The 14,288-nt window shown below is 39.7% G+C and overlaps 1 protein-coding gene across 1 annotated transcript in view; it reads right to left on the bottom strand.

Annotated features, from left to right (window-relative positions):
* Positions 1 to 13,466, bottom strand: part of SUZ12 (SUZ12 polycomb repressive complex 2 subunit) — a 31,288-nt gene extending 17,822 nt beyond the window's left edge. The window contains exons 1-5 of the mRNA XM_055795370.1: positions 13,002 to 13,466; positions 10,109 to 10,155; positions 9,959 to 10,023; positions 5,124 to 5,192; positions 1,915 to 1,964 (exon numbers count right to left, since the gene is read on the bottom strand). Coding sequence (XP_055651345.1) covers positions 1,915 to 1,964; positions 5,124 to 5,192; positions 9,959 to 10,023; positions 10,109 to 10,155; positions 13,002 to 13,323 — 553 coding nt within the window. The 5' untranslated portion in view covers positions 13,324 to 13,466. The remainder of the gene's footprint in view (positions 1 to 1,914; positions 1,965 to 5,123; positions 5,193 to 9,958; positions 10,024 to 10,108; positions 10,156 to 13,001) is intronic.
* Positions 13,467 to 14,288: the final 822 nt, after the last annotated feature.

The following is a 14,288-nucleotide window of genomic DNA, read 5'->3' as shown; positions in this document are numbered from 1 at the left end:
CTTCAACTTAGTCCATGTCACAAAGAATCTAACATTCAATGAAATACTTTGTTATGCTGATCAGAATATAAAGAGCAAAGCTTTAGCATAGTAAAGACAACATAACCCACATCTCTTCAGTAGGTTTTCTCCCTACACTACATCCACATTGAACAAACTTGATGTGTTTCAGTTAAGAGAAAGTTCTGGTAACTCATCTAGAGAGACCAGCAGTTTTAGGAAACAAATGGATTTTTTTTTATTCTAAACACAAGACACATAGAAATTCAGGCTGGGTCAGGGGGGAACCCAGCCAAAAGTCTACTACACTCTCAAGAGTTTCTAACATAATTTCTATCCAGACAAATAAGTATATTAATTACACCAGCTTCATTAATTTAAATATTTCCTATATTTAATATCCACTACAACATCAGTTCTGGTGGTGATATCTTTTTCTTTGGAACAAGTTATCACCAGGGTTTCACTGTATGTAGTACTCCCAAAGCGAGAGGTTTTTATAATTAACAGTAGTGTCACGTACTCTAAACATTCAAAAACAAATAGAAAGTCATCAACTACATCAACACCTGAAAAACCTACTTCTGCCCATGTCTGTGTATGACACTAATAAAAAAAGCAGTAAAGCCTGTCAGAAAAAATCTGTTGAACAACTACCCTATCCACTAGGTACTTTAAATTCCATATGCAAGGTTTACTACTACATACTGTCCTGGAAGAATCAGATTTTGAAGTTATATATCTGAATTTAAGACACATCAGCACACCTTTTCCTCTACCTTTATTCTATACTTCTCTATTCTTATCACTGGCTGCCCCCAAAGTCTCCTGTGGTTTCCCAGCTTAAATACTCAAGGCAACAACATGTAACATGACATTCCCGAGAGCAGGAACAAGATGAATACTATCCATTGAGACCAGCAGTATCCTGAAGTTCCAGAAGCAAAATGTTCACTATCTACAGATTTTAAGAACTTTCTCAGAATACTACAGTTTGATAAAGAGGGGATTCTGAAATCTAGACATCTGCAACTTTAATACTTTCAAATAAAAATAAATAAAACTTTCAAATATCTTACTGAATAGATCCAGTTAAGCATAAGATACTTTGAGGGAACACAGCAACTTCCAGAAAAAAGTACAAAACCTGTTACATGATTCTTATCATCTTTTACATTCAAAGACTAATATGCCATTCAGAATATTTTTAACTAAAAAATTAGAAACATCACTTTGTTTTGATAGATAAACAGCTGATTTTTTTCAGGGAAGTAAAAAGACAGTGAATTTACCATGCCTATACAGCACAACACACGTCACTTCTGCTTTCGTTAAAGGAACAGAACCCTTCATGCTGGTCCGTGAACTCCAGTATGCCTATTTTGACTTATGTGCATAGAAGACATAACAGAATGACTGGAAGTCACTAAAACACAGACTTCTGTTGCTTTTACAATCGCTGACACAGCCTTTGCCTCCTTTCTAGGCTCTACTGGACAAAAATTATTCTCAAAAATAAAACACATTGATCCTTTTAAGTATTTGAAGGCTGAGAGTATCTTAAAGCTACTTCAAATATCCCAAAAGACACACTCCTAGAAAAAGACTTTTCTTCAGGAACTTCTCAAGGTCTGTTTCAGTTTGAATAGACGATGACCTTAAGTATTTCGCAAAAACACTGTTTCGACTAAAACCCCAGAAGGCTTATCTGCATAACATTACAATTACACTACAACATATTTAAAGCGCTACTGAAAGTATTGTAACTAATGGGACAGTCTGAGTTTAAATGAGTTAAAATCTGCATCCAAACAGCAGAGATTAAAAATACTCAAATATTCCCCTCACAGATCTACATTAATTTCAAAGGTGCTCTACAAATTAACAGTATAATGAATGAATTAGCAAACATACCATTTTTGTGGAAGAACCCAGTAAATGTAAGTTGCAAATGAGCAGACAAGCTAAACAGAAAAAAAGAAAGGAAATGTTAGATCAAATAAATATTTTATCCTCACAGCAGCCACTCCATTCACCGCTGTTTAGGACAGGCCTACACAGGAGGCAATACTATAATTAAGTCATCCATCTTTCTAACTTGGAAACTGCCTGGATACAGCAATTGCAATTGATGCAGAGATGTAGACCAGTTTTCTCTTTACAGACTGATTCTCTCTGTGTATTCTATGACTTGATAATGAACTGAAAAAAAGAGTAGGGGTTTAAACACTACAGTAGGAAAGCATCGTCTGAAGACGTGAGATCTTGCCTTCACAAACAAACGTATTTCCTAGACATTCATCAGCAACAGAGAGGAGTTTTGGTGGAAGTTTTCTAGAACTTCACCTTCAACCATGCACCTGGTATTGAATTTTTCTTTTTTTTTTTTTTTTTTTTTAACTAGTATTAAGTTTAGCAAGGAGAATCTTTACCATGAGGAAGCTATAGCCTTAGAAATAAAGATCAGCAGTCACATCAAGTCTGTGTCATCCACAACACATGCAATCAAAATAACAATTGCATGTTTTGTTTCACAGCACTGCTGCTCACAGCCTAGACTATTCTGCTGACTGTAGATGCATTTTATTTCAAATTGTTAATTTCAGAATACGTTTCAGCTTAAAGCAAGCTTTCATAAACCTACATCAAAATGAGCCTCAAAAACACTTAGTATTTCTGAAGTATATAATATTGAACAAAATATGTTACACTAGAACACCACAGTACTGAGCACCTTCACTGACTTCTCCACAAGACACAACCTGACATTCAATGCCTGATTTTCAACTCAAACATTCCCAGGAGCACTGAGATGATTAGTGAAAGTGCCCAACATCTTGAGCATTCAAAACACTGCATCTATACCACCTCTCATCATTCAACCACTTTACTTTTCCAGACCAATTCCAGACTAACATTTTTTGACAGTTTTGAAAGCACAAAACCAACACACAAATCAGTATTATGACTGTTTTGTTTCAAGATTATCTTTATCCTTGAAAAGAGAATATTTACCTAGCAAGTAGCCACAATATACAGAGCAAATGATAATTAAGAAAAATAGTATCTAGTAAATCTATAAAACCTCTTAGAACACAAAATTTATACATTTGTTTCAGCAGACTACACTGCATCTAGCATGTCTGCCTCTGGAGTAATCTATAATTATTTGCAAACACTGTGGAAAAAGAACAGCTGGTTAAAAACCAAGTGAAGACCACAAAAAACCCATCTCAACAGGTCTTCACACATTCAGCAACTTAGATTAATCTTTAAAAGATCTGAGTTTGTTTTAGAATTTCCAGAATGCTTTGTATTTCATGATCTATTAGGTATATTAAATAGAAGAGTTTTAGCAAATAATCTATAGTTTTTCTACCGGAAAAGAACACAAAGCCAAACTGCAGGACTAAACTAGATCCCCGACAGAACTGTATGGATTAGAAAAATAAAATATTCAGAAAGTCTTACAACGCATTGGTTAATTTCCATCATACATACTTTCACAAAAAGCTTAGGTGTTTAATTCATACAGAAAGAAACTAATATGGGAAAAATAGATTATGGTCATCATCTATCACAAACACATTGTATGCCACATCACTTCCTGGTGATTAAGCTTTTCATACCATTTTATTTCATCACTAGGAAACACATCGAGAAACAACACAGCAGGCACATTTGCTATGCCTTCTTTTGCCATCATTACAAAGGTAGGCTAAGATGCAAATGAACTGAAATGCATCACTCCCAAGTTTCACATCTCTGCTGAACTTTGACTTTTGCCAAATACAATATGGCAAATTCAGCAAGAGTTCAGTATTTTTTTCTGAAGCACAGAAGTAAGACCTGATAAAATACAGAAACATAAAATCATTAAGGTTGGAAAAGACCGTCAAGATTGAGTCCAACGAATATTATACCATTGAAAATGTACATGAATGGCAACTTCTCTGGTACCTTGATTTGTATGTGATTGAAGCCTAACTAATCACCAATATTTAGATACAAGTTCTGGGAGAAAAAAAAATCTCCTTTGTACATTTGAAAGACCACAAAATGCAATACTGAGTTTTATCCAACATTTAAGTGTGTTATATAAAGTAAACTCTTGTACAGAAAAAAATTAACATGACAAAACCAATAGGTACACCAGTATAAAGGTAATTACTATTTCACAATTAGAATTCACAGAACAAGCTGTCCCTCTAATGACAATTCCATATGGAATTAAGACTTGAAATTATCTGTTTGTTAAAGAGGGAACACTATTATTCAAATAGAACTATGCAAAGGTTCAACATGAGATATATGTGAAGTCTAACCACAAGAAAAATTTCAGACTAAGCAATATTTCTCACAAGAAAATCTGAAGGGAAAATTGAAAGTTTTACTGCCTTTAATAGAAACATTTTATAACTAATTATCCTATTATGGCTTGAGATAGGCAAGATCTTTTTAAATATTGTTACGTTTCAGGGGGTTTTGTTTTGTTGTAGGGTTTTTTTAAACCTAACTATGAACATAAGGTTAAACATAACAAGTATACAACCATATAAACCCCAAATAGTCTAACTTCATGGTAGTTTTCCCAAATTGCCCCCCTCCCTTTTTTTTTTTTCTCTAATTCCAACACACACAGATTTGTTACTGACACAACTGACAATCTTAAAAAAAATGTTAAGACAAATATCTATTTGACACTTCTATACACATTTTAAGAAACAGCAAAACAAATATTGGAAGTTTATCTTATATTGCTTTCTTCATGTTTTTAAGTGACCAGCACACAAACACACATTTTAAGATTTTGGAAGCAACATTTCAAACAGCAAATACCTTCTTTCTAATAATTACTCTTTATCACTTTCATTTTATCAGTCAAAAAGACTCACAGGCTGCCCAGGGAGGTGGTGGAATCACCACCCCTGGAGGTATTAAAAAAATGCATAGATGCAGTGCTTAATGACATGGTTTCCTGGTGGAATTGGCATCCTGGGTTAACGGTTGGACTCCATGATCTCAAAGGCCCTTTCCAACTTAAATGATTCTATGACTTCTGATTTAGCACATGCACGTGCTCATTTGTACAGACACACACAAATACGTATGCAGGACAATACCTGTGAGATTCTTGTTCTCCCTTCATTTTCTCTACTTTTGATAACATATCATCTACTTTGAATGTTTTCCTGTGAAGAAAAAGCAGACAGAAGTTTCACAGAGCCCCTACTCCCATAACATATAACAAGAAAATTTATTCAGCCTGAACTTTGACTTGAGTTTCAATCTAAAACGGTCTCTCTATATGATTTTAGCCTTCTGTTCAAAAAGCACCCTTTTCATACCTTTTTAGGCTTAGTAGCACATCCATGTTGTAGGTATATACAACTGCAATACAGCTTCTCAAGCAGTATCAAAATAATACAAAGAATTAAAAACATCTTTCAGAAGTAATCCTACTGCTCGTAAGTGTCATGTAACAGCACCATACTCCAACCTTGCAATGAACACGTCTAACCACATTTCAGCTTTGGTCAATGAAAATCTTCCCACTTTAGTAACACTTATACCTACTAGGAATTTACATGTCAGCTCTTCAGTTGTTACTATTTTAATCTTGAACATAATAATGAAAAACACTTTAAACCTTAGCTGACAGAACAGTTAAAACCTCAATTATAAAAAAACCCCACCTTCTTTCTCCACAAATTTATATTAAATGGACATAACACAAGGAACAGCAAATTCTGAAGCTACTTCTGGAGCACACTCACAGGAAATGGGGGGGGGGCAACAACCAATGACAAGAGTGTCACAGAGAATAATCACTTCAAATCATTTTTCTCCGTACTTCTGACATCAGTCTGTTCATGCTCATATGTTCAGCCTGTTCTACCATACGTGCAATTTAATGTTCATTGCTAAATAAAGTACACTCATGAACAGACGTTATTTGAGTTCCCAGAATAGTCTTTCAGTTTTTCTTTAAAGGAAAAGTTAATGCCTGGACCTAGGTGCCAACAAAATTGCACTAGACGAGAGTGACAACGCAAGAGCTGTGGAGGCATCCTTCCTTTACATTTATGCCGTAGAGAAATGAAGTAATAATAAAATAAGCTGTTGCCAAATACTGGATTTCTTGGGGCCAGGGGGGAACACACGATGATGATGTGCTCTGGGGAAGTGGGAAGCGTCGCCTACAGAAATATTCTGACTGAAGAAACACTGATGTCATAACATTGTTCACATTCAGCATGTAATGCAACTGAATGATATAGTTACAAATCACACTGTCACCGAATAGTAACACTGGACAAGAAACACTAAGCACGGCTGCAGTCAGATAACAAGGAGAAAAATAATTATGGTCTATGTGGTGATCACCGATTCAAAGCTCTACTCAGCCTAAAGTTCACACAGATGACAGATTCAAGAACTGGTTCACCTAGACCAAAACATGGATTAACATGAACTTTGTGGCAAGTTTCAGACTCGAAGGTAAAAAAATCTCTGCCCGCACTCTGCCCAAGCTCATCAGTATCACAAAGCAGCACGCTTCTCTTTAGTAGGCTTTCTTCAGACTAAAGAATTGCTTAAAACAGCTCTAGAGCAAAGTTATGTCATCCTTGGAATATAAGCCAGAAGGCAGCTAGGAGACAAACATGTTTCAGGAATGGAGGAAAGTTTAACAATCTTTCATAAAATATACTAATAACTGACACAGCTTGCATTTAATGTTTCTTAGCATTATTGACCTAAGAAAGAAAAACGACACAACCTTTCCTAATCTGAAATTCACATTAGTCAAAACAAGAGTCCCCCTAAAAAAAAATTTGAGAAAAACTTTAAAAAAAAAGTAACCAAACCCCTCATTAAATCACTACTGTTCCCTTTGAAGTTAACTTGTAAGAAACATAAAAAACAGAGAAATGCCTTTCAACTGAATTACTATTTTTATGTTACCATGTTCCCATGCATAACAGACAAAATTTTTGGTAATGACCATCCCTATCACCCAGGATTTTCAAGACAGCATTTACTTGTGCTGCAAGTATGCGCATCTTGCGCATTCCTTTCTCCACCCACTCTTCCTCCAGTGAAGCACAGTAATAATTAACAAAGCATTAAAAGTCACATCACAACATGCCAATAAATAAAAAAATTATTCCTTTATCCACATACTGTATGGGAAGCAACTTCTATTAACAGTTAAAAATTCATTTCCAATGCCGTCATTTGGTCTAATAATGTAGTGTAACACCTGAAAACAGACCCACAGGTGGAAAGCCCATTTTAATTCTCTATCAGTTAACACTTAACCAAAGCACATTGCCTCTCTAATGATAAGCAACTTCAGTACTTTTTTAGCCCAAGCTGACACACGCCCATTAACTTATTTCCTATCAACATGTCTCTGCACTCTAAGCATTCTCGTCTTTTATAAACACCTTCACAGCATTAAACACATGGATCAATATCAACAGATAATTTCTTGTAAAAATGCAGTTTTACTTCCCTACCTCCAAGTGACAAATTTGTCTGGCATTTTTCTCAGACTACCGTAGAGCTAGAGATAAAAGATGTGGAGCTATAATTACAGTTTTGATAGGTGAGTTCTATAAAGTTTGGAGATAAGTTCTTTATATTTCACATATGATACCGTTTACTGAAATGGCAATCAAAACAACAATTAGCAATTTTAAAATGGCAGAATTAAGACGTTTTAGGGGAATAAATAAATATACATGTATAGTTATGGTCCACATAAGCAAGCTAATCATGATGCAGTTCCAAAAGACACTTCTTTGCAAAGAGAACTCTACTAACACTTGCACTATACTGAAGCCAGTTACATATTTTTTTTCCCTAATATAAGCCTCACGATGACGTTCTACTCTAGTTTGGGTATTTTTCCTCTTTCAAACCCCCTTTTTCACTAGAATAACAGGCTCACACACCTTATTCTATTGAATGAAGAATGGCAATTAAGGTCTTGTTCGTATTTGAAAGTGTTTACAAGCCCAGATGAGCAAACAACTGTCCTGCTAATCTACCCTGTAAATTCAGTTGACTGTTTTGCCACTACATCTGAATAGTCCAAACTACCTTTAAATTCCAGCTTTTGTGGTTTTAACTAGGCTGCAAGAGAAGGACCACTGCACTGACAGAGCATGGAAAGGTGGGAGGGTGTAACCCAGAAGAGAACACCTTCGAAATTATTTTCTGTTTTTCCTCCCCCTCAACTATGGTAGCTCACTTCTGTTGCATTGTTGTGTTTTTACAAAGAAAACATATGAAATGTTTTACTTAATCTTCCTAAACGTATTTTGCCAGAATGATTTCAGGAAGTCAGTACTAGCGAGTGAAACGGTTATTAATCTGTCTGTTATTAGAACACCACCTCACTAAAACCACAGTTCTAAAACAAAGTGTTAAGGGAACTAGTAAAAATCAGTAGGTAGGTTTCAAAAAGAAAATAAGCATTACTTGCGCAGCTGAATCTGAACTGCAATTTGGAACAGTGGACAGCACAATGTACATGCAAAGTACCATTTCTTGTTTCCCAGCAACTACAGCAGATATCCAAAGAAACAGATTCAGGTAAAAGAACATACGCAATTCAATCAGCTATAAGTTAATGTAAGCAAGAACTTCCTGCTGCACACTTCTAGTTTAAAAACAAACAAAGAAAAAAAACCAACACAAAACACCCTGAACATTATTCTTAAAATTTGGGCCTGCCTTATTTTGTAATAAGCAAACAATTCTCTTCGGTAACTTTCGTAAGAAAAAGCAAGCCGCAACTTCAAGTTTTTTTTTTAAAAAGAAATAAAATCTGATCATTACCCAAGTACCTGAAGTTGTATGTTACAGGTTCAATTTTCAAAACAAGTTATATTGTAGCACTAAAACTAACAGCAAGAACATTAAACAACATCCAAGAATGCCAAATACAGCTTCTTTAATTTAAATAAAAACATACAAATTCTACTGCTCAACAGATCATTGAAATATGACCTTCCTTAGATGCAAATAGTTTAAATTAGAATCGTCTGCATAATCAGATTTTATTGCTATTCCTTAAACGTTCACAATTAAATATTCCAGTCCCACAGCAACTGTTTCCAAGCTATAAGAACTTTAGTGTTAAAATGTTTTAAAATAAGTGTTCAGGCTACTAAAAAATCCCAAGTGTTACAACCAGTTTTCAGTGAGGGGGAAATAACTGAAAGGACTTAGCAATTCTGCTAATAATGTACACAGCACTTTTCACGCCGCAGTATATATATATTTTAACGTCTACTGAGATGCAGCTGTAGCACCTCACATGATAGGAATGTCTACTTTGCAATGTCAAAACCGAAGCCCATTTCTCAGATGTATCCAGTTCAAAGCAACCTTTTAAACATGTTGCTGGATTTTTTGCAAAGTGCTATGAACTGACCTCCTTCATTATTCACTTTTAAAATAATTACAGAAATAATCACTGGATACTTCCAAGACTAATTAAGAAAGCCAACAGTTTTGTGTTTGTTTCGGTTTTTTTTTTTTAAAAAAAGAAGTGGTTAGGTTACAGTTTAAAATAAAATATTTGATATAATTATGATCAAGCATCATTGATTACCAGAGCTCAGACCTTGACCGTTTTTTTTTTTTAAGAAGTTCTCCCCCAAAACAGAAAACTAACAAGGAAGTTAGCATTTTGCAGACTATCCACATTCAAGCACTCCCAGTATCAACAGAAGTCACAAGCATGAAGCCACACACCCCCTTAACATTGCTGAGTTCTTTGGTTTCAGAAATCAACTGTAAAGCGATGTATACATTTTTTAAGTTATTAAAAAAGAAAAGGTAATGTTTTACACACCACATGAAAAGAAGTCACCCTTCACTATTTTCTGGATTTCTGCTACTTGCTTAACATTTTAGGAATACCTTTCAAAACCAATTTTACCTTTTGATATTTGTTCGGGAGTTTCTGTGGGACATGTAAGTGAGAGTTCTGTGCAAAAATATTGGCTGCAAGAAAAAAAAAAAAGGTTATGCTCAAATTAAAATTTCCTACAAGACTGAAGTAAAGGAGTGATAAAGACCAATTACTCACCGCTATTAGATTCCGGGTACGTAGAAATCTGTAAATCTGTGTTGGTTCTAAGAAAAAGAAACACATGTTATCCAACTTGTTATACCCCCTGAAATACAGCCTTATAATGATAAAAGACATCTAATATAGCATGTTGATTTTATTTCGTTAAACAAGTTTACACAACATTTAAGTGAAGCATCACTGTGTCCAAAGAACTCCAAGTAAACAAGTCAAAGGTTACTCCACCTACTGTATAACACAAAGCAACTTCTTGTTTAAGCTACCATAAATCAGTAGTCACAACTCAACTATGACTGCTCCTGCTTTCCACAAAATACATTTCTTACTGGCTTTATATCATAAAAGGGCAGAAAAAGGTACCTCAACACATTATAACCTACTGTTGAATTGGTAAAGTTTCCTTCACGAAGTTAACAAACATAACCAATATAATACCAAAACTGTATATATTAAGTTTACATAGTCAGACAATTTTGTCTCTGATTCAGTTTCATCCTTCTGGAAAATACCAAGGTCACTTCTACAAGGTATCAAAACAAGAACAGGGACTGTCAGTTGACTATGACACATTACAGACCACGCTAGGAAATCAATTCCCCAAACCTTTCACACTCATAGGATCAGGAAATTGTTGAACCTGGTAAAGCAACTACAGTTTCAAAGCACAAACAAGGGAGGATAATACAGCCATGCCGACACGAAAGGGTAGCAGCATCATTTGAAATAGGTGCAATAACTGAAGTTGAAAAGATCAAGACTTGCCTACAGAAAAGAGGACCTTAAGTTTGGTTTTAACCAATTCAGTGAAATCAAGACAAAAAAAGGTTTTTGTCTGGATCAGGCTGTATCTAACAAGACCTCCAACCTAAACTGAAATACACCCTTTTTAACTGAAATAAAAGCCAGCCTCATTAGGTAATGTCAACAAGAAACTTAGAAATGACTGCATACAACACATTAGTGGAGAAAAAGAGAATGGACAATGCCTTGATGCCTATGCTAAGGCTGCTAACACTGCCTCCACTTCCCACATAAAGAAAACAAACAACTATATTTTAAAGAAATATAAAACTTTATTTTCATATGACTGCAAAACATTTATTGCAAATAGCTGGAAACCTTATTGTGATTTATGGAATTCCATGATTAAAGTGAAAGACGACAGCATTTTATGTCCTTTATCCCTTTTTAAAGATAGGATGCAGCCTTATTTCTACACTTACAATTACAAGACCCCAAAGAATCTATTATTAGAGACATACTATTATTAGAGAAGAAAATCTTAAAATTATCCCAGTATTTCCTTTTAGAAGTCTGATGAAAACCAGTAAAATTCTCTTAGTGCAAATTATCATAATAAAATCTCTACTTTTCAAATCAAGATAAAAGACAGGAAAGAAAGGAACTAAGAAACATGCAGTTTGCTAGAGACCGAAAATACAGAATAGTCACCACTTTTAAAGAAATACCCCAGGTTTTTTTAGTGGTCAAAAGAGCATGACACAATTATAATCTAGAGAGGTTTGAAAACGTTAAATTAGATTCAGAAGGATGCAATTTAATTCAAAGACAGCGCACTGCTGCACCGACTTTAGTTTTCCCAAGCAGCAAAATTCTGAAACACGCATTTCAACCTGCAGACAGACATACGTTTCACAAGTTCGTATTACCTAGCAAAAGCTTAAAATAAATATTTTATCTTTTTCTAGCATATGACCTTGAAAAAGGACAAAAACATTCGGGAAGAACGTGATTCAATACATACTACATGTATTCAGATTTTCTAATCCACTATTTACTTACTGCAGTCTTCCCACGATATAGAGTTGACACACTACGACACATTTATACTGTAAGTTACTCCTGATCACTACCTGCCCTGCTCTGTGCTTCCCTTGTCTGACAGAGGCGTGGGCAAGAGAATTTTTCCCCCCTTTTCGGACACCGACACGGTGCAAGCCTCTTAAAACTCGTTCGGCACTTCACCTATCTGCAATACAGTATGTATTTGAACACTGAGCTTTGTTAACAAGGCTAAGGTTCAAAGGACCCCACATTATTAAGGGTCTGAGTCACCATCAAAAGCTCCAACGCTTTCTCACCGTCACTGTCTATAGCAAGGGAGTGTGAGCTGTGACAGCACCAACACCAGAACAGGATCGTACATTCAGTAGGGCATTAAAAATTTCCTTCAGATCCTAGCAATTGAACAGAAATCTTTTACTGTAAGTTTACTGTTACACTGTGCTTCTGAATCAGACCTCCAAAAACAACTTTCTGGTGCATCCAAGGGGCTTTTCCTCCTATCTGGAGCCGCCACAGGGTGATCAGTAGGTCGCAAAGGTCAATTTCCAATACAAAATCTCAACTAAGGGACAATTATTGCCAGACAAAGAGCCAAGTACAGTGAAGTCTTCATCACATCCTGCCCCCGAAAGGGGCTCGAATGGCAGCCGCCAGGGAGGGAAGCGCCTCCTGGCTCCCGGCTCCCCCGCGGGCTGCTAGAGGAGGGCAGGGAACCGGCCGCCCCGAAAGCCCGACGGGAACTGCGACTGAGACACCAAGTTCACGGGCTGGGCGCAGCCGCACGCCCCCGCCCCGCAGGCAGCGGGCCCCGGCCCCGGCAGCCGCTCGCCGCCCTGCCCGCACACCGGCCCCCGGACCTCGCTTCCGCCCCAGGCCCGCCGGGCCCCCGCCTCCCCGGCCGAGCCCCCTGCCGGCCCCGCGCCCCCGCTCCGGTCCCAGCTCCCTCCCTCCCCCGACCGTGTTTACCCCCGGAAGCCCCTACTCTCCACAGCCCTCCCCTCCTCCTCCTCCCGCCCTTTCTGCGGCGGCCCCGGCCGGTCCCGCCGGCTCGGGCCCCTACTTCCTCCCCCGGCCCGGTACTCACTCTCGAAGGCCTGAAGAAAGAGCTCGTGGTCGGCCTGGATCTGCTCCATCTTCGGCTTCTTCACGGGGGGCAGCGCCGCCGCCGCCGCCGCCGCCGCCGAGGAGGCCGAGGAGCCGCCCGAGTAACCGCTTCCTCCGCCGCCGCCGCCGCCGCCGCCCGCGGCACCACCGGATTTACCGCCGGGAGCCGCCGCCGCAGCGGAGCCCCCGAACCCCCCGCCGCCGCCGCCTCCGCCGCCTCCGCCGCCGCCTCCTCCTCCGGCGGCGCCGCCAGCGGAGCCCGAGCTGGGCCCCGCACCTCCACCGTGCTTCTGAGGAGCCATGGGCCTGGCCCCCGAGAGGGCCCCGGCAGGACGGAGACCGAGCGGGGAGGGAGGGGGCGGCTGGGGCGGGTGGGGTGAGGAGGGGGGAGGGGAAGCGCCGAGCTCCAACTCCTCTAAGTCTCCTCCGCTCCGCTCTCCTCGGCGCTACGACCAGCCGAACCCGACGACCACGACGCGCCCGCCTCCCCCACTCGCCCATTGGCTCCGAAGATGGCGCCGCACCGCCGCATTGGCCGGCGCGGGGCCCGCCCCCGCGTGACGCACGGATGGTTCTGGAAGAGTTTGGTTGGTCGGTGCGCTTCGCCGCTTGGCGCTTCTCCCCTCCCCCTCCTTTGAACTGAATTCGCGGGAAACGCCGCTCGCCCTCCGGCGCGGGGCATGCTGGGTAGAGCGGGCCGTCTCCGCCTGCCGCCCGGAGTTGTCCCTCGCCTCCCCGATCCCGGCTCCTGCCCTGGCCCCGCGGCTCTGCCCGCCCCCGCCGGGCTTTCCGTTCGTGCCCCAGCTGGACTGTCCGTGCCCCTGCCCGTGGCTGCGCCCCTTTCCGAGCGCCATGTCCCGCTGCTTCCGCGGCCGTACAGGTGCACCTCTCGCCTGAGCGGAGTTGCCCCTTGCGGACGGCGTCCCCGAGGGAGCGCTCAGCTGCCCGCAGGAGCTGCGGCACCGTCGTTGAAAGAGCCAAGTTATTCGAAATAGAGGCTTGGGTGTAAGTCGGTATCCGTTTTTGGTAAAAATGGTTAACGCTGGGTCAGACGTGAGGTGCTGCTGGTATCCCGTAGTTTTAACTTTAGTTAACCGTGAGGTTTCCTCAGAGGACAGCACAAGAAATGGCCCATAGGTGCAATAAAACGTTTCTGGTTTTATTCCCACCTTTCATTGCTTAGTGAGAACCCGCGGAGTCCATGGGGTAATAAAAGTTGTGCTGCTGTGGCTATCTTCGGAGCCCTGGACGCTGAGCCACGCGTTTG

Source organism: Falco peregrinus, chromosome 2 (assembly GCF_023634155.1).
Source record: "Falco peregrinus isolate bFalPer1 chromosome 2, bFalPer1.pri, whole genome shotgun sequence".
Classification (NCBI taxonomy): domain Eukaryota; kingdom Metazoa; phylum Chordata; class Aves; order Falconiformes; family Falconidae; genus Falco; species Falco peregrinus.
This window is presented reverse-complemented; position numbering and strand designations above follow the sequence as displayed.